General features: G+C 35.0%; 3 protein-coding genes across 3 annotated transcripts; all 3 read right to left on the reverse strand.

Annotated features, from left to right (window-relative positions):
* Positions 1-162: 162 nt before the first annotated feature.
* Positions 163-4582, reverse strand: LOC125195549 (aspartic proteinase A1-like). Its single transcript, XM_089056021.1, has 14 exons — positions 4427-4582; positions 3759-4120; positions 3617-3677; positions 3230-3324; positions 3035-3147; positions 2648-2816; positions 2534-2573; positions 2386-2450; positions 2100-2213; positions 1929-1993; positions 1283-1439; positions 1087-1206; positions 496-584; positions 163-422 (listed from the first exon to the last, which is right to left on the reverse strand). Exons 2-14 carry the CDS (start codon positions 4110-4112, stop codon positions 338-340), a joined length of 1527 nt encoding a protein of 508 aa, XP_088912147.1. The 5' UTR covers positions 4113-4120; positions 4427-4582; the 3' UTR covers positions 163-337.
* Positions 4583-8222: 3640 nt separating this feature from the next.
* On the reverse strand, positions 8223-11809 carry LOC125197089 (WRKY transcription factor 6-like). The gene is made up of 5 exons (XM_048095791.2): positions 11433-11809; positions 11241-11330; positions 10790-11101; positions 9070-9183; positions 8223-8978 (listed from the first exon to the last, which is right to left on the reverse strand). Exons 1-5 carry the CDS (start codon positions 11715-11717, stop codon positions 8352-8354), a joined length of 1428 nt encoding a protein of 475 aa, XP_047951748.2. The 5' UTR covers positions 11718-11809; the 3' UTR covers positions 8223-8351.
* Positions 11810-13539: 1730 nt separating this feature from the next.
* LOC125192932 (putative beta-1,3-galactosyltransferase 2) lies at positions 13540-16604 on the reverse strand. The gene is made up of 11 exons (XM_048090607.2): positions 16318-16604; positions 15613-15709; positions 15450-15514; positions 15153-15358; positions 15017-15080; positions 14873-14945; positions 14661-14781; positions 14488-14575; positions 14296-14421; positions 14101-14210; positions 13540-14017 (listed from the first exon to the last, which is right to left on the reverse strand). The coding sequence occupies exons 1-11, from the start codon at positions 16422-16424 to the stop codon at positions 13869-13871; spliced, it is 1206 nt and encodes a 401-aa protein (XP_047946564.2). The 5' UTR covers positions 16425-16604; the 3' UTR covers positions 13540-13868.
* Positions 16605-20454: the final 3850 nt, after the last annotated feature.

Here is a 20454-nt window from a genome sequence, read left to right on the forward strand (position 1 = left end):
ACAAATAGATTGGATAGATTTTCTTTAAGGCGATTTAGCGAACATTCTGTCATTGTACATTCTATCCTCACCTAAACTAACACAGCATTTATATACAATTATTTAAGTAAATAATTGTATTCTTTCGGCAATCAACGATATTCCTTCAATAATTTAGGAAGAAAAGGAATAATTCTTGGCAGGAACTGTATATTTTACGTATATGCTTACACACAAAGTTTAAATTATTCAATTTACAGAATTACATGAGATGAATAAACTCAAGCAAGTATACATATATTTGTCACTTCAAACATTCATGAAAGTTTAAATTAGATTTCAGAAACAGAAATGCATTTTAAGCAGCTTCAGCGAAACCAACCTGCATATTCCCGTAGTCGAAGACCGTGTGATACTGCGCCATGAAAACATCCCCGAGAATCCTGCATCAACCACCGCACCAATATAAGTCGAGATTCGAGAAACGAGCGCAGTCATAATGGAAGATTTACGTACCATAGAGGGCCGCGGGGTGGGGCCACGTCTAAGGCTGTGAATCCACTGATGCACTGAGCTACGTCGCCCTCACCGACTTTTAGGATGTACTGACACGAGCAAGAATACAAGCACGATGACAATAGTTTCGGATAGTTATATCGAGAAATTGAGAGAAAGGAATACATGAAATGTAATAGCAGTTTTCAAGTCTAATTCCCGACGATCCTCAGTCTAGTTTGGTTATTAATTAGACAGCGTCGATAGTTCAGAAAATAATTGGAAAACAAAAAAAAAAGATGATAGTTTACGCAAAGACATCTGTGAGGGCGTCCTAAAGTGTCGATTCTCATGAAGAAAAGTGTCATTTGTTCTTTTACAATCTAACTATAAAAATGTCGGTTATTCTAAAGAAAAGTGTCGATTATAATGAGAAAAAGTGATAATGTGTCCACCTCTTTGAGTATTTAGCATCACATCAACTAGCGTACGGTACTATGAGGCAAGTTGTGCAGCGATATCCGTAGATAAGGGAGAACTAAGATTATACGACGCAAGAAAAAAGGACCACCACATTTATGAAAGCTAAAAAGGACTGGGGATGTATCGAACCTGTTCCGGGGTGAGAGCAAATTTTTTACCACCAATGGTAAAGGAAACATTGGGCATCGAAGAAAGAGCATTGCAGTCGACAGATGATTCACCCATCGGGCTGGGAAGCCGATCACAGAGCTATAATTTTTAAAAGAAATGATCAGAACATAAAAGGAGAAAAACATTTCCAGAAAAGATTGAATTTTGATTCTACCTGATTAATATAGTCAAGAATCATTTCCTGTGTTTGGTTCCGTTTGAGTTGGTTTTGCATCCACACGACTGCCATTTCGCAAACCGAGCACATTTCATCACCGAGGCCGTGTGAGTTGCTGTCGCTTTCCTTGTCCACCACACTCTCGATAAGCATACTGAACATAGTTTCACAAAAACTCGTGTCAATCAACAAAAATTTCGAACGAAGATAATAGCATCAAACCACCAAAGTTAAACACAATGAACAATGAGTGTTTTATTATACGGTGCGATTGTTATTCGAACTTTTTTATCTATATTATAATTATAGTTGAGATTATTGTCATTTAAATCATCTGATCTAATAACTTCTGAAAGTGGAATAATCACAACTTTTCAATTCTTCACAATCGTCTGAAAATTATCAAAATCACACAAAAATAGAATGACGACGTCCAGTCTAAAACAACGTTGTTTTGTTGTCACATCATATTTAATTTTGTCATTAATTTTGATTTTGACCATCGTGGGACAATTGCGAAAAATTGAAAAGTCATGCTTTTATATTCCACTTTCAAAAGTATGACATTGAGCGGAAGTCGACACAAATTTGTGGCTTAAATGGCAATCATCCCATCATAAGTCGAGCGTGAAGGGGTACTGACCTAACATCTCGAGTGCCGTCGAAGGAGCACAGACCAACCTGGGAGCAGATCTTCTTAGGTTCATCCTGTAAATAGCAACACGAAGAAACGTTATAGAAATACAATATTCGGCAAATTTATCGACTGGATTTAGAATTGTGAGTTGGTAAGGGGAATCAGAGCCTCACTCACCTCAGACAACAACATTTCCAATATGGTTTGTCCATAAACAGAAACGACAGACTTGCATTCCTGGCTTACAACCCCGGAAGCTCCGATTTCATGATTAATGAGAGTGATCACAGTCTGAACATAGAATTTTAGCAAGTTAGCCAAATTTTAGGATCGAAAATATGCAACAAAATTCCGATTCCCAAATTTCTAGCATAAGACGTTTAGTGGAGCACAGTATCATCGGCCAATTCAATCTCGAGTGAAGTACATATTTTAGGTCTACTAAGTAACTAGGAGTACGTACAGTCGGTCCAGTCAGCAATGAAGTTCCAGAATCTGCGATGGCCGAGCATCCGCCAGCGCAAAATCCTACAAGCTTTAAAGATTAGCTCATAGACCATCGAAAAATCAAATACACGATCAGAAAGTCATATAATGATGTCATAAGTCACCTGTTGATTCCCCACCAATGAGAACGTCGCCCATGTCGAACTGAACAAAACAGAGAGAATTTAGCTTGAAGTGGGGAAACGATTGCAAAAACACGATGAGGTTTAGAAGGACACCTGCCAATAGCCCTTCTGAGTGACGGGAACATAGGTGTGCTCGCCCTTGAAATGGTTAGGATCGACACCACCAAAAACGAGCTCACCGCCATCTTCTTCGTTGCCACCACGATTAAACCAAAATGAGAAAACCGGGTCCTTCACAAGGCCTTGATTCACCATGTTGTACCTGATATTTCACGACTATTAACAGAGAAATTTGAAATGGTTGGAAAATGACTCTATGCCGGGAATCAGATCCGCTGTTCTTAGAAATTAGTCAACGAGTTCCCACTTCCCACTACTTACGGATAATAAACTAATGAATAGATACCCTACTTCTCGAATCCTCGAGGTTAAAGACTTTTTTGTGAATTAAGACATGTGTATGCTTGTGTTTGTGCATACCAGACAGGAACGGCATTGCCGACTGAAATTTCCTGGAATCCAAGTCCGAGAATGCCATCAAACTTAGCTGCCAAGAATGTGATGCCGGGTTCTTTGGTAGCTTCAATAAATTCCTAACAAGACAAAGACTTTATATGTTAAATCAGGAAAAAATCGAAAATAATCCCTACTTCTTTCGTTGTTTCCTAGAAATACCTGATCTTTTACAGTAAGGTCACCAATCTTAACATTATCTTCACTGAAAAACCCGGAGATAGATCCAGTTCCATACTGAATCGCAGCAGATTTACCTTCACCAAACAACGACCATATATGAAATCTCAAACGACAAAACATACTACCGTTCTTATATAGATCGGAAATCCATTAGACCGACGAGAATTACATTGAAACTATTCAGCATAAGCTTATGAATTTGCATTTTTCGTAGTCAATGATAATATCCCATATTATTCATGTGATACAAACTAAAACCTACACATATTTTCAATCTCAATCTCAAACAATCACCATCACAAAGATCATACCGCCCACATCAAAACGAAGTTATCCAAAACAATCATCATTAGACATTAAGCATACCATTCTTTTTGTAGGTGCTTGAATGGCTTGACTTGTACTTCGAATGGAAAAGGCAAGCAACCTGGATCGATCACACGCACAAAATACTTAAAGAACACACAAACAAGGTTGAATACACCTAAATTACACCAAAAAAACTCACAGAAAAGTAGCATTTTGACGATGGCACCCAAAGATTAGAGCTCCCAGTGTCGAAAATCACAGTGAACTTTTGTGAAGGGGTCCCAATGCCAATCTCACCAAAATACTGAGCATCCAAATAGTTCTTCAAACCAATGATATCCGCACCCGAATCTCCCCTAACGCCACGGATTTTGTAACGATCCTTCCCTAAACCCCCCTGCTTCGACTCAAGCCCATCCGAAACCCGATCAATCTGATTCAATTTCCTCTTTTTCAACCCAATTCTCAGCAACCCATCATCACGAGCAGCAAAAGCTGAATTAAACAGCACGAATAAAAGAAAAACCGTGGCAAAGCTGTGCCTTTTACCCATCCCAAAAACTGCAACAAAATCAGTTAAAATTAGCTTCTACCACTGTGTTGACTGTATAAGCAGTGAAAACCTAAGTGATCAATAGAAATTGAGAGGGGTTATACAAAGATTGAATCTTTACAGTTAAAATTGAAAAGGGCCCTCTTCAATTAGGTTTTGTGATAGTGAAATTCGAATAATGGGAAATTGGGAATAATCGAAAGACAGTTTTTTTGGTCTGAATTGATGCCAGGAAACATGAATACAATAGAAATAGGATTATCCATAAAAAGATTGAACCTTGCACAGAAAGATCTGAAGTTTGAAAGAATCACCTGAAGGAGAAGAAGACACCGGAGAAATGATCGAATCAAGAAAGTACTGCGAGCTGAAAAGTCAGCAGTTGGGAGTTCTAAAGCGGAACAATTGGATAAAATGATATTAAAACATTACCATTATTGGAATATTTGTAATAGTGGGATAATGTTGTTTGGTAATTCAGTGCTATATCACAAAAGTGTTTTGATAATTAAAATATTTTATTATATTTAAAATATTTTATATCTATTAATTAATCAAAGGTTGCTCTTAGTTCAGTTTAAATTTTTTTTTCAACTTTAGACCTTATAAGGGTTGGGAATACGGGTATCCGTGGATATCCGACCCGAAAAAATCGGGTACCCAAACCCAAAAATCATCTAAATGTATATCCAAAACCCGACCCGATATATTTTCGGGTACTCCAATACCCACCCCGGGTATCCATACCCGACGTATCGGGTACCCAAATACCCGACTCTTTACGTGCGTTAATAACTAATAAAAAATTCAAATTTTATATATTAATATAAATATAGAAATATTTAAATTGACTAATGTGTTTGATGTTGCATTTATTTGGTAGTATAAAATTAAAAAAAAAATTGGTCACTTTTATTTTAAAGTATACGATTATATTTATGGGGGAGTGATCAATTGCTAACTCATCATTTAATTGCTAACTACAACTAATTTAAGGTAATAGGATTTTAGAAAACGTGTGGTCTACAATTTTCCACGTGTAATTTTCATTTTTATTAATAAAATAAAAAAAAAGATAAAAAAAAAACTTCAAATTAGGGTTTTGGATGAAAATGTCAATATAGTGTTTCAAAAATATCAACACAATGCTTTGAGAATGTCAACACAATGCTTTAAGAATGTTAACACATTGCTTATATTGACATTCTACATGTATTATATTGACATATTTTATATAGTATGTTAACATTTCTGCTTGTACGAAAAAATTTAAAAAATTTAAATTTTTTTTCAAATTTTGACGTCGGAACATATACATGTTGGATATCGTTGGAATCCTTATAAAATTATCTTTAATTTGATATATGTTATATGAATTTAAAGTTTTGAGATTTCTTTTAAAAGTTAGTTATAACTTAACATGTAGTTAATTGACATTAATACCCCTATTGACATTTAGGGATTAATGATCTCAGCCCTTAATTTGAATATTTAAAATGGCTATTATTTAGTTGTAGTTGACAATTAAGTTATGAGTTAGCAATATAACACTCCCCATGAGAATTGGTTATGGAATATGTAAATAAAATAATAAAAGTTACGCATTTAATTAAACTGTAGAAGTAACCAATAATATAATTTAAAAGTCAAAATAATTATTCCAGAGGATGAATGCGAGGTGAGAGTTTGGAGAAGTCGTGGCCTATAGTAAGAGAGATTGACTTATTTATATAAGTTTAGAGAAAGTTAACCTAGTAAGTTGTAATTATTAAATAAATTAGCCCAGCTCTTGAAGTTCAAAATGGCTAAACCTAATTTAAAAAATTCTTTAAATAATAAATTGGATATTCGGGTAATACCCAATACCCATTCGGGTTACCCAATACCCGATTTATCTTAAATTTCAATATCCAATCCCATACCCAATCCCATAAAATTGGATATTGGGTATCCAATACCCGGCGGGTATCGAGTTGGGTACATGTAAACCTAATACCCGATATCTGTATTCCCACCCCTACTTATAAGCCTTTGTTATAAATTTCAACAAATTAGATTTATGTTTAATGAAGTCTCGTTGATAATATATTTTGGGATAATATCACCTCTACTTAACACTGCTAATTCTTCTAGCTAGTATACATAAACGATTACAAAAAAACTCACACCTTATATTAAGTCAAAATAATGTATAAATAATATAAAATATAATTTAAATGTTATTTGAAATAAATATTCAGCGAAATCTTAACATTTGGTTTAACAAACAAAAGCATTCACCCTTTCGCAAGTTCAATATAATGCACTCAATGTCAGTAATCGTTCAAGAAAAGAAGTGACTTTAGAATCGATATTACAATCGCTCATGATATATTGTCCTATCTATCTATGCTGTTACTATTGTTTACTTCTACAAAGAAATGAAATAACTTTTGTAATCATGAACCTACCGGTTGATTAAAATGTAGAAGAGAGACTTGTTTATTCAATCAATTTTTGTTTTTATGAATTGTCAGGGAGATTCAATATAGAGAGCAGAAAAATGGATATCTGAAAGTCGTGCAAAACACTTTCAGATCAAATCAATTTCGGTGGTTCTACCAAAGTTATTTGATCGGATAGAATTCAGAGAATTCAGAACCTTCTTATGTGTATTCGAAATTATGAACCAGAAGACTTGATCGGATTTTGAAGAAGATGAACCGATGCAGCTGTTGACGAAACAGTGCATTCGTTGGGATTTAACTGAAAATAACTGATTTTCAAAAAGGTTTCGAAATTGCAAATTAGTCCTTCGATTTTCAGAAATTACATTTTCGGATGAATTTATGAAACAGCAACTTTGTTGGAAATAAAACAGCCAGGGGCTCTGCCCCTTGGACCCCGCTACCCGGGGGCGCTGCCCCCGGACCCCCGTTCATCTGTTTAGGGGCTTCGCCCCTAACATCATAATGAATTCAAATAAGCGTGCACTCCGCACCTCCATACTTAAATGATGTATCATTATAACAATAACCGATCAATCAAGTTAATCCAATTACACTAAAATATCCAATATGAATTTAATCAACAATAATCAAATAACCAAGTTATGAGACTGAGTCTGATACGAGAATATCTCTACGAATATCCCATATCTCTATTATTTAGTTTAGTATTGATTTAACATATCTTTCCATATATTCTTAGTATCTTTATTTCTTGTTCCCTAAGTCAGAGTAGTCTTATAAATAGGAGATATTGTATTCTTCTATTTCATTCAAGAAATATCAATTATCCTTTTATCTTATTTTTACGCATTTATCGTATCATTCTTGGTTTGATTGACCGGCAAAGCTCCAGCGACTACCTTTTATCCCTAAATTTGACGTCGGATTGATCGTCAGGCAACAGCTCCCGCGACGTTCGACGCGAATTATTAGAGTTAAGGAACTTTATCCTTAACAAATTGGTGAATAGAAATATGGAATATTCGTAGAGATATTCTCGTATAGAGTCACAGAGATAATTTCTTCTCAAAAACTAAGGAAAGTAGGGACTGCAGCAACAAATAATACTATATTTTCAGCATATCCATTAAGTCAAGACTTCGGGTCATCTATTATAAGTACAAATGTATACTACATGATAAGTACGAAGAAAATATAACAAGTTGGACAATGATCAAGTTGTTATAACAAGTCATATGAAACTTACATAATTGAGTTGGACAATGATCCTTGATCAAGTTGTATAAACCGCGTAAATGCTTTCACCAAAGATTCTAGAAAATCAAGACATTATAATTGACTCCAATACTTGACTTCAATTTATGGAAACGACTTGAATGACAACAAAAATATACGAGGACAAAATAAAAACTTACCAACTACATGAAACATGCCAAAGTGAGAGAATATGATTGAATATTTGATTTGTTTCATTTAAATTTTCTTCATACTCATTTGGCTCCATATGAGAATAATACAAATAGCATTGACAAAAATCTCCAAGAATTGAAAATACTAACACACGCTATCCTCAAATTTCTCAATATGTACAAAAATGATAACATCTTTCCTCTATAAATTTTATTGATATTATACATCTAACAATATATACATAATTATTCAAAATTTAAAGAAAATAAAATAAAACGAAGAGCACAATTTAATGTTTTTGAGTTTTGAATCTATTGTAAGGAAGCAAACATAATTAATAGAATTGAATAAAATGAGGGGTTTACTTTGGCCATTGTTGTTATTGCTCGTTGTTGTTGTTGCTGCTGTCGTTGCCGTTATTGGGGCTCGGGCCGCCACCTATAAGCGAGGAGATCGCGGCCGCTAGAGCGGCCGCGAAATTCGGGTCCGTTGCTAGAGCATTCACGGCTTCACTCAAATGATTCTGCTGATGCAGCGGCGATGGATGATCGTGGGGCCCTTGATTGAGCTCCGGCGAGGACATTTGTAGGCCGGAGAATTTGGACTGGTTGTACAAGGCCTGGCTGAAGATCTGCGGGAGAAAGGCGGCCGCGGCCGCGGAGCTTCCCGCGGCCGTGGACGGATTGAGGAAGGAGAGGGGGAATTGGTTGGAGGGTTTGGTTAATTGGAGAGGGTTGGGTGATTGTGTAAGGTCTAGTGTGATGGTTGGGAATGGGGCCGAGGCGGAGATCGTGGCCGGGGCCGAGATCGGGCCGGGGAGGAGGGTTCTAGCAAGGAAATTCGAGTTCATTATGCCGTCGGCGCTCGGCATCGGGCCGGAGAGGAGCATTCTCGCGGCGGAGGATGTGGTCGACGCCATGGCCATGGCGGTCGGGGGCAACGGGTGGTTGTGGTTTCCCTCGTAGGTCGTTATGAGGATGGTCGTGTCGTCCGCGCATCGTTGGACCTAAGAGATATGGAATAGTGTTTAGGTTTCTATTAGACGATATCGGTGATATTGTCGAAATAGGAGATGAGATACGAATGTCGGGACGTACCTGTTTTCGGACAGGGCAAGCCACGCCCATCGTGCAACGATAGTATGCACGAGGGCATGGATTGCCCTTAGCCAACTTCTGCCCGTACTTGCGCCATTGGCATCCATCGGTGATCTTTAAGAGAGAAAATTTTAATTATGTGTTTGATATATTGGATTTGGAGGGTGAGATTGAGAAATTCATCGCCTAGACTTTTTCACATTTATGACATTTTAAGATTAGATTAAAGTTCAAAATTGATCTTGTGCATTTGGCAAAAAAATGTTTTGGTCCTACACATAAAATGTACTATTATCCTAGAGATAATATGTTTTGGTCCATATTTAACGGTTCCGTAACAAATTAACGGTCAATCGCGTTTTGACCTAATCGATGAGTTAAATATGGACCAATACACATTGTCTAGACCAAAAGCTAACACACTTATAATATTCGGAACAAATATGTTTTTATGCAGATATAAGGGACCAACTCTAGACTTAAAACACAATTGACTGTTAAAAATTGATGAAATTGTAAAATATGAACCAAAACACATTGTTTTGAAAACAACCCCAGCACGCGCGTACGCGCGCGTAGAGAGAGTTTTTAATGTATGGTTCAACCTTTGGGGTTATTGGCTCCTGAAAACGCAAACTTTAGTCAAAATTTGGTATCACGAATTTAAAACTTGGTCACCAGAATCAAGAACTTTTGTAGTATACTGAATTTCAAACGATTTGGAAATTCCAATGAAATTTGAGAGAATAAACTCAAGTAACACACACAATGTCGTCGTTCACTGCAATTAAAAGTGACGCCGACTCTTATATTGTCCAGTTTGCCACCTACATAATCTGATATGTCACGTTGAAAGCAATTTAGGGAAAAATCAGAATCGTACAAATTTTCTACAAAGCGTAACTTCATGATATTAGCGACCAAGTTTAGGTCCGTGGAAAATACCAATTTTTTTGCCATAGTTTGTAATTTTAAGAACAGTTCTTATGGAAACATAATACTCACTCTGTTCGCAAAAATAATGTCATTTCGTAACGCCATAAATTTTTAACGTGTAATTGTTAAAATAAGAAGATAAGAAAAAAGATGAGTAAACTAAGAGAGAATTAGAAAAATTACAACAATAAAAGTGAGTGTAATTTGATGTACAAACTAAAATGAAAATTTTTACTCTATGATCTCATTATACCTCAAACATAAAGAGCTATATAGGCATAGACAAAATATTCACCTAGAAGTCAATGTCAAATATAGTTAGTTTTATCAAATACTAATTTAGAATTAAAAATTCATATCAATTAATTAATTTTACCACACCTAATTCCAAATCCATTGTAACAAACACAAAATTCACTAAGAATATTTCATCTTGATCTATAAGATGTCTTATATTTGAATAGTGCGGATTTTAAAAAATTTGTTTAATTATGTGAATGAAAATGGGGGAAATAAGTTAAAGAAGTAGGAACCAACTTAAAACGTGTGTTAGTTGAAAATGAGTATGACCTCGTAAGAGAAAGAACTTTTTTGAAATGAAAAGTTTCTATTTAAGAAACAAATAAAAAAAGAAAGAATTTCCATCTTTAAGAAATAAATGGAGTATTAATTAAATTAGTTAGTGAAATGTGGGGTCACAGGTCACTTGTTAAAAAGTATAAATGTGAAATGAGATATTTATTGAGATTCGTCCAAATGTATTCAATAAGTAAAATATACATACCATAGTGGCCTCGGACCTAGCACGGACCGAGACACGGGCCTTCCTCATAGTAGCCTCAGCGGCCTGATCGGCGCTTCTCGGAGAGTGTGCGAGCTTCTGACCCTTGCTCTCTAAACACCGTTCGTGATCACCCACGACATCTTTGTCGTGGACATCCCGACTAGTTTGCCCTTCGGGCGGGGACAACGAACCCTCCTCGTAACCCCCGGACGCCATTTGATGCAACATATATTCCTTCAAACGAGCATTCTCCGACTTCAAACAATCATTCTCCGAATTCAACCTCTCCATTTCCGCTTGAAGAAACGCCACCTTGTACCAACACAAATCAAATTCATCTAAGATTTCACCATAAAAAATGACAACTTCTTTTTCAATAGTACTATATATTTACATAAAATTAAGATTTTTAGCTAACAACTTCTTTAGCCTAGAAGGAGCCTCGAATCACCTCGATTTTCGCTCTTTTGCTCTCCGGAATCGACAACCCCCCATCCTCGACTCCCGACTCATCACTCCCCGTCGTAAGATGCAATCCGATCTTCCGGAAGAAAAAAAATTAATCAAAATCACAAAAATTTAAAAAAAAAAAAAAAATTCAAAATCAACAATTTTTTTTTTCAAAAAAAAGATAGAAACATACATTAACTCCTCTTAACTTGTCCATCCCTTTCTCCTCCTCCTCACCGTCGTCTTCGCGGCCACAGCCCTCTTTCTTCTCGGGGAATAATTCCATCACGTCGAGAACCTTCCTCTTCCCGCGATCCTCAGAGGCGCAGACCGGAAACTCAATGGTGTCCGGAGCCTCCATTTGAGGCGAAATGTGGTGGATTTTGAGCTGATGAGAGTGAAAGAGGGTTTTTCTGTGATGAAACAGTCTGATGAGACTGTGATCTGGATCAAAGGAGAGTCCACCTTGTGTGGCCATTTTATTCTTGATGGAACAGATAGAGAAAATTAGATGGGCAAAGTCTTTAGAGATAGCCAAAGACTCGGCTACAAATTTGGAAGGTTGAGACTAGTGAATGAAGACCAAATATAAGGGTACAAGAATGACTATTTATTTCTTGATATTTCTTATTTATTCCAACATCAGCACCGGGCCACGTGGTCCACGTATCACGTATTGATACGTGTGCGTGGAATTGGGGTAGGTGTATTTTTTTGATGTATTATTTTTTTAAAAAAATCGACATCTGCGCATGTAGTGATACGTGTGCTGGTGTTGATTTTGTGTGGATGTAAATATTTGTTTGAAATTGAGGATTTCTTGGAGATTAATTGGAATAGGGTTCTAGATTTGTTGGGGAGAGAGAATTGATTATTGGGGGATTGGGTCTAAATTCGTCTAAACTCTATAGTCATTGCCCTAGAATGACTATTTGAAAATTTATCTCCTAAAATATTTTCAAAATAAAAATAAATGCTAACAACTAATAGAGAAATAAAAAATAACAAAAGAAATAACAAATGACATAAGATAGTGAAAATAAAATGGTCAAAAGTTGTGGGATATTAAAAATTGATAGGAGATGGTCCCACAGTGAAAATGGACTGAAATTTTAGGGTCAAGTTGCAATTTGATGCATTCATGCATTTTTGTCAAAGCCTCTTGTGAAATGTTCCAAAGATACCTCCCCGATTAGCACGGCGTTCATTTATTAAAATATTATTTAATTGAATAATTTTTTTTATAAGCTATTGTTATTCAATAATACAATTATGGAATATTTCTTTTTGTATAATATAGTTTCTAAAGTTGGTTTCTTTTTGTAAGTTTTTTCCAACGTTGGAAATGAATCAATTTAAATTCGATAAATTAAGGAAAAATCTAATTACTTTAATTTATTTTGGAGGTCAATAGAATTTTAAATAAACATTCAATTAGACTTGATCTACATGCTCATTAATAAAACAAAATAAAAATTTTAATTATTAGTATTTTTATTTAAATAATAGTGTATAGAATGTTCTTTGAATTATTATACACATTTCAAGAACAATTGACTAGTTGATTTGAATAGCAAGACGGCAAGACCATCCACTCTTTGAAACAGACACACACAATATGTTAATAATCGAATGGAAATTCATGAATTTAAGAATTTTAGATAGGCCTTCTCAATTGTGTGTTAAAGCCAAGAATAGGAGACTTGGAGTCAATGGATTTGTTATTATATGGGACCAAATTTATGGTACAATGTCATTGATATTTGTCCATGTAGGGCACTAATAAATTGGTTTACTACTAGTTGACTTGATAAAATTTTTATCATATGTTCATATAAATTTTGAAATGAGCCATATTAATTACAATGTTGAAAACTTGACCTGAAAATGAAAATGTAGTGGATGATTGATTGATTCTACTAGTTTTTGTGGAAACTCCAATAATTAATGAATGAAAAATATAATTATTTTTTCCTAATTAAACTCTCTCATAATTCTATCCCCTCTCTTTTCTACAATTCTTGAATTCCACATTCCCAACTATATTTCCATAATAATAGTATCACTCAAACAAGTTGGGCTGAACCAAACAATCACAGACCCAATAAATTTTCAGCCCAACCCAATAAACTAGACTAGGCCGCATACTCATACTCCCTTCATCCCACAATAACTGTCACTCTTTTTTATTTTGGTCTGTCCCCATAATAATTATCACATTTTAATTTTACCATAAATGATAAGTATGTCTCACATTCCACTAACTCACTTCACTCATATTTTATTATAAAACCAATACAAAAAAGTAGGTTCCATGTTCCACTGACTTTTCCAACCAACTTTTCTTTACATTCCTTAAAACTCGTGCCAAAACCAAAAGTAACAATTATTGTGGGATGGAGGGGGTATTATTTGTATTCATTTCTATATAGTACTAACTGTTTTTTTACAAAAGTGGATAAAGGAGAAAAGCAAAGCACAAGAAAATTAATACAATGATCTCAATAAGGACAAGAGGAGTGCTGCTTTGTTTCCTTAGCTGCATTTTAGCAGCTGCATTCTTCTCTTCTAAAATGGAGAAGTTCTTGCAAAGCCTCTCTCTCCTTTGTGTGCATCTTTATGCTAACTCTCAGAACTTAGCCTTCCACACAGCATCTTCACCTTCACCACATCTTCTATGAACCTCCTTTATCCTATCCACTGATCTGCATATCCCGCTGCAGCTCCAATCGAACGAAGCAACACAAATGTTCCCGGCCTGCGCCTTCCATTCGCAATCTGCAATCCGAATGCATCACCAAATTAAACCAACATCACACTCCACACACACACATAGATAATTTGATGTCCCATCTACTCACCTGGAGGCGTGCCACAGCACAATCTCCGGTCGTCTATGTGCTGCACGTCTAGCCCTATGAACCAAGATCCGAGAGAGACGTCCTCGTTAGCAAACTTGTGCAGAACATTCCTAGCAACATGAGGAAAAAAATTGATCATTAGTCCATTTTCATGAAATAAAAATGTGTGTTTGTTTGGTAACTTGTAGTACTTACTTGTTTACTGAGATGTAAGTGGCTAGATCTTTCGATATGGCGTATAACTGCCCTGTCGCGTGGCGGAAGTACTTGTTCCCGTTGTCTCCAAACTTCCAGAACTCGGGCTCGTGGTACCTCACTCCCCTGCACCAAAAACAATCTAATTAGAAACTCATTTCCTCATAGAGAAAGGTTGCAACATAGATGTACCTCTGGGAGAGGACGGGGCCGGATTTCATGCATCCGATGTAAACTCTAGGCTTCCTCCGATGCCTAGCTAGCGTTTCAGCGAGCGTTGCTGCAAGATTTCAAACATAGGACTAATGAAAATCACTCAAAAAACTTGATGAAATTTTTTTGATACAGATGGTGCTGTGTTGTACCTATGTTGACATGGACATCATCGTCGACTTTCACGTAGTACTCTGCGTCCCACAACGCGACAGCAGAGGCGAAGTAGGCCTTAGTCTTCGCTGACAGCTCGAGATAGCCTTCAACGTGATTCTAAACACACAGACACACCATATCTCAGTAATTTAGTATAGTAAGGCCTAAAATGGATGTGGAGAGGGAGAAGTGTTCGAGTCGAGCTCACCAGTCTCATGATGTCCCCGTGCTTCTGGTCTTCGGCCTCGACGGCCCTATCTAGTATTCCTCCTAAAGTAGCACTGCAAATAAAATGTCAAGATATACACTTATTTTACTGACAATGAATCGAATATATGTGAGATTTTGTTACCTGTGACCGATGACAAACCGGACTACTATCCCTTTCTCTGCCTCCAAAGCTCGTCGTTTCTCTCCTATTTTTCAATTCAAGTTAGATGCAATCATAAAGGAAACATTTGGACACGGACGAGGATTCAAGAACGGACCTTGTGGCATCCACGTTGCACGAACTGAATCTCTCCTTTTCCTGCTGCTGAAAGCAGTGTTAACTCCAACAACCATGAAGTACTTCCTTCTTTTAGTCGAACCCTTTTCATTTTCGGACGAGGGGGCGCCACTGAGGACGGATTCCTGCGCTGCTTTGGCTGCAGCTAGCTCCATCTCCAACGAGGAAATGGTCTTGTCAAGCGTCCTATCACAGAACGAGAAATCGTCACAAACACAAACTCAACAAAAAAGGCCTAAAACCAAAATGTGGGGAAAAAATCAAGAAAACTACTCACTTTATAGCATGTTGAGTGTTGGAAACTTCCTTGAAGATCTCCTTTGGCACCCTTTTCACACTGTTCTGTTCACAGACGAAAACGCGTAAAAGTGAGATTCGTCTTTAAGAACTTGCTGATAGCTCTACACAATGGAAAGGAGGCGATATATGATGATACTCACAAATGTTGGATCACAGCCTTCTGCAACGAGCTTTAGCCTCTCGGCTTCAAATGCTGTCGCTCTTGCCACGCCTTTCGCTTCTGGCAAAATCCATGTTCTGTCGAAATGCATTCATTCATTAGTAACATATCATTCGACTCAATATCGCAAAATTAGACACATATCTTCAAACAATACTGATTAATTAGAAATGATACTAATGTACATAAAAAGTTAGGATCCAACTAAAAAAGTAAATGAGGAGAAAAGCTTGATTTTAAGAAGCTACAAATGCAACTTCCACAATTATTGATGGGGCCAATCTAGCATTAAAGAGCAATCTACTACTTCATGATTTAAGAAATTTGCAGTAAAGGAAGCATGTAGTGATTAAGAAATCAAACTAAAGTAGAATTATGGAGAGGAAAATAATTAAACATAGGCCCCTATCTTTGAGCTTCAAGCAATGTAACATATTCTAAAATTAGATGCTATCAAAATTTTGTGATCAAGAGGTCCCCTCACCATAAATTAGCCAAAAATGGCATCATAAAAGTAGATGAAGATAAAAAGAAGAATCAAGAACAAGAATATATACATCCATGAAAAGTACTAAACTCAAGAATTGGGATCTTAAAAATGACATGAATAACATAAACACAATCAAATGAATAATTGCAAAAATCAAGAATTTTAATGAGAAAATATATGCATGGATGATTATACCTGTTGGTGAAGAGCAGCCCTGAACAGAAGCTACCAAGGCAGAGAAAAAGAGTCCATTTTTGAGATACAACACTTCTTGAAAACTGCTCTCCTCCTTTGTTCTTCATTGTTTTTTTTTTCTTCCAATCTTTTTTCAAGAAAAGCCCATGAAAAAAGATGAAATTTTTATTGATCCCAAATCCTCAGAATTTGATGGGATTAGTGTTTTGTATCAAGAGAAGGAAGGATCAGAGAGCAAGAGGTGAAGATCAAGAAAGGGTGGCATTGTGGTTCTTTTTACTTTATTCTTTGCCTCTCTCTAACCTCTGTCTGTGTGTGTGTGTGTGATGAGAGATGAGCACACTTTGCAGGGAAGGGACTTGAAATACAAGTGAGGGAAGACTGACTAACTGTCCTTGTCAGAACAAATGCCACCGCGGTGGGCAGTTTATTACGGTTTGAAATAAATATTACTAGTACTTAAATGATTTTTATTTTTTGTTTTTGCAATGAAATTATTTCTTAGGTGGATCATGTGGTGAATTTCACTAGAGCCTTTTTATTTGAGACTAGTGTAAATAAATATTCTACTCCCTCTGTCCGCGAATAGGAGTCTCGTTTTTCCATTTTAGTTTGTCTGCGAATAGAAATCTCAATTCATATTATCGTAAATGGTAATAGGGTCTCGCTTTCCACTAACTCATTCAACTCACATTTTGTTTAAAACTAATATATACAAGTAGGTCTCATATTTCATTAACTTTTCTACATTCACTTTTCTTAACATTTCTTAAAACTCGTGTCATTCATAAATGGGACTTTTAATGATGGACAAAGGGAGTATAGGGTTTTTAATGGAAGGTGGGCATAATAGTAGTACTCCTAAATTTTTTTTTGAAAGGTGACATATGAATAACAAATTAATGCAATTAGCTAAAAGAATTTTAAAAAAATATACAATGTATTACTTCCAACGACATAACTATATTTTCACTTTAACCTGAAATAAGAACTCATAAAAAACTAACTTTTTACACATAATATGACATAATAGTTATAAAACAAATTATTTTCAAAAATATATACTAGTAATATATTTTTAATTATTTTTCTTGGAAAAAAGGCAAAATGGGATCTAGTGTTCTGATATTGGCTCATGACTGCCCCACGAAAGTGGGCCCCAAGGTTGGCTGGCGGCACGTGCCAGGATCTAATGGCAATATGGCTTGGTTTAAATTTGGAGAATAAATTTTTTATATATATAATTTTTTATTATTTTCATTACATTTTGCAATGTTTAATGATTTAATAAACAGGTTCCATTCCCCAGCACGTGGGAAACTGCAGTTGTCTGTATCTAGGTCCATTTCTCACACCAGCCTCCTACCACGTGTCATAATTCTTCATAGGGTCATTTTTGTCATTTGACACTCTTCCTAATTTGTTAGAAAATCATTAAGGTTAAATATTCATGTATCTATAAGCAAGTTACATGGGTTGACCACTTTAAGTTAAGGCATAGTTTTATTGATAAGACGATGTCTCTCTAATTAGTAAAGATTTAGGGTATAGAATCCGTCAGATCGAAATTCGCTAGCTGAGGGTCGCTGTAAATTTGTTACTGTTGTCTAACACCGTTTGAATTATGAAAGCATTTTTTTTCCTATTCGCTGTTGACTCTCATTATTCTCCGTTTCATACAAAAGGTCATATTTAAAATGGATAGAGGGAGAACAAAAATAAAGGGAACCGCAAACGCTACGTGAATCTCGTAGAAGATGGTATACTAACTATTTGAATCATTAAAGTTTTGATGATATATGTCCTCTATCGATAGATGACATGTAGAAAGATAACGTTTGGACGGAGACAGATTCATGTGCAATAAAAAATTGATTAATAAAGTTTCCTAACAATACTCATAGACCGACGGTGGAATTGATCACTCGCTTTACCCTGTCCAGATAAGACTTTGCCCCTATTAATAGATCTAAGGTTTAAATTAGGGTTTTTGGCTTTTTAAACCAAAACATTTCCCCGAATTCCGGTTTTTCCCATGAACTATGAGATTTGTTTTTAAAACTACAAACTTTCATTTCGTTAGGATTTTCCCAACCCGACCCGAATAACATAATTCAAAATGTTAAAGTTGTGTTTTGTTTATTCAAAAGTTATCATTTGTTATGTAATAATTGTGACTGTATGTATTATTGTGCCAAATAGGATCCAAGTAATCAATTTAGTGACAAATAAGATTAAAATTGACATGTAGACAACCCGGGTTTCGTCGTTGACGCGCCGGGGGAAAATCCTAACAAAATGAAAGTTCGTGGTTTTAAAAACAAATCTCATAGTTCATAGAAAAAAACAGAATTCGGAAAAAGATTTTGGTTTAAAAAGCCAAAAACCTTTAAATTATCATAGTCATGAAATAAATAATGACCATAATTTATGTTATTTTAAAAATAAAGTTGGGTGTTGACTAAATTTAAGCTTTGAATGTAATATTGTAATTAAACTCCATAATTATTATGTAGGATTAAAAATTAATATGCTATGTTGGAAGTCAAAGAATTGACGAATAAAATTCCTCCAAGAATTGTGTTATTTTTAATGAGGCGAGACTTTAGAATCCAAGAATTTCTCCATATAACTTCTACAACCCTAAAATTTCATATAAAGTCAAAAATTATAGATTGATAATTTCACATCAATTGTCCCACAATCCTATCAGTAATTAGACTGCTAATCAATTAACATAATTGTAATTAATTGAAATTCCACTCGAACTACCAGTTTCGTTTTAATGATTTAATTGAAAAAGATTGTGGTAAGATAGTCTTAACCAAATCATTAAATTTGGGAATTCAATGAAGATGAGCTTGTAATGATAAAGACTTAAATACCATAAAAATTTAGATAATACTGAGCTTTATGTGCCACTATAAAAAGAGTTCAAGAAAATTGAATTGCTACTATTTTTTAGTGAAAAATATAACTACATTATATCTCTAACTAAAATAATAGTGTCAAAATAGAACGTCCATTTTAACCCATGACGACCACGATGCTAAATAAATGCACCCACCTATCTACGAAATAACATTAATACTTGAATATGAAATAAATTACTCAAGTATGTGACACTGTCGCAAGAATTAATTTTATTATTTTAATAGTTATCGAGTGTTTATTTTATAGTATTATATTTTAGATATACACATCTCAAATATGAAATAACATAATTATCTATAATTCCTTCTTAACTGAAATCATATATTATTATATATAAGTATTGTTCCTACTGTAAATCATAAATACACAAAAGGCAAGTAATTGTTAGAGCACTGTTCTGTTTATGTCAGATTTTTTATTTTTTAAACATAACATAAAACGACAAACATGCACAAATTTAACAGCTAGTCATTTCTGATTAAAATTCAAATCCAGACCATAATTAAAAAACATGTTTATCTATAATTTTGAAACTACATAGGATTTGCAGCTTAATTAACCTTTTTCTCAAATTTGGTCGGTTTGGATTATGTCAGAATTAGACAAGATTAAACAATGTTGTACTATCAGTAGCCGTTGTATTCACTGCAATTTCAAAATAATAGTTTTATTTCCTCAAATAATTAGAAAATTAATTTTGTGTAAGTACTTGTACATATTAATATTTTGAATGTACGTGATGATAGTAAGACAATAATTATACCTGAATTTAGATAAGTTAGAAAAATACTCCACACATACATGTATGTGATCGATTTCGCTGTCAATATATATTTAAAAAATGTTAGGAATATATTATTTAATTTTTTTTGGTTAAAATAAAAACAAGAGGGTTAAAATAATTGTTGTTATGATGGGGTCAAAAGTATATAATGATAATTTATACCACTAATTGTGGGTTGTGTCACATTACAAAGTTTGTTACAACTCAAATTTTAATAATTTAGAAAAAAACTTCCTTTATTCACAATGAAAACGAAATCTTATGCAACACTCATATTGAGCTTTTTTTCTCTCTTTCTACTTATGTATATATGATAAAAAAAAAAAAAAGATGAAAAGAAAAAGGGAATTGAATAAGTGCTATCACTTTATTGAGCCAGAATTTCACATGATTCTTTCTTGCTTTAGCCAACCTTCAAT

Source organism: Salvia hispanica, chromosome 4 (assembly GCF_029641045.1).
Source record: "Salvia hispanica isolate PSC_SH4W2 chromosome 4, Shi_PSC_v1, whole genome shotgun sequence".
Classification (NCBI taxonomy): domain Eukaryota; kingdom Viridiplantae; phylum Streptophyta; class Magnoliopsida; order Lamiales; family Lamiaceae; genus Salvia; species Salvia hispanica.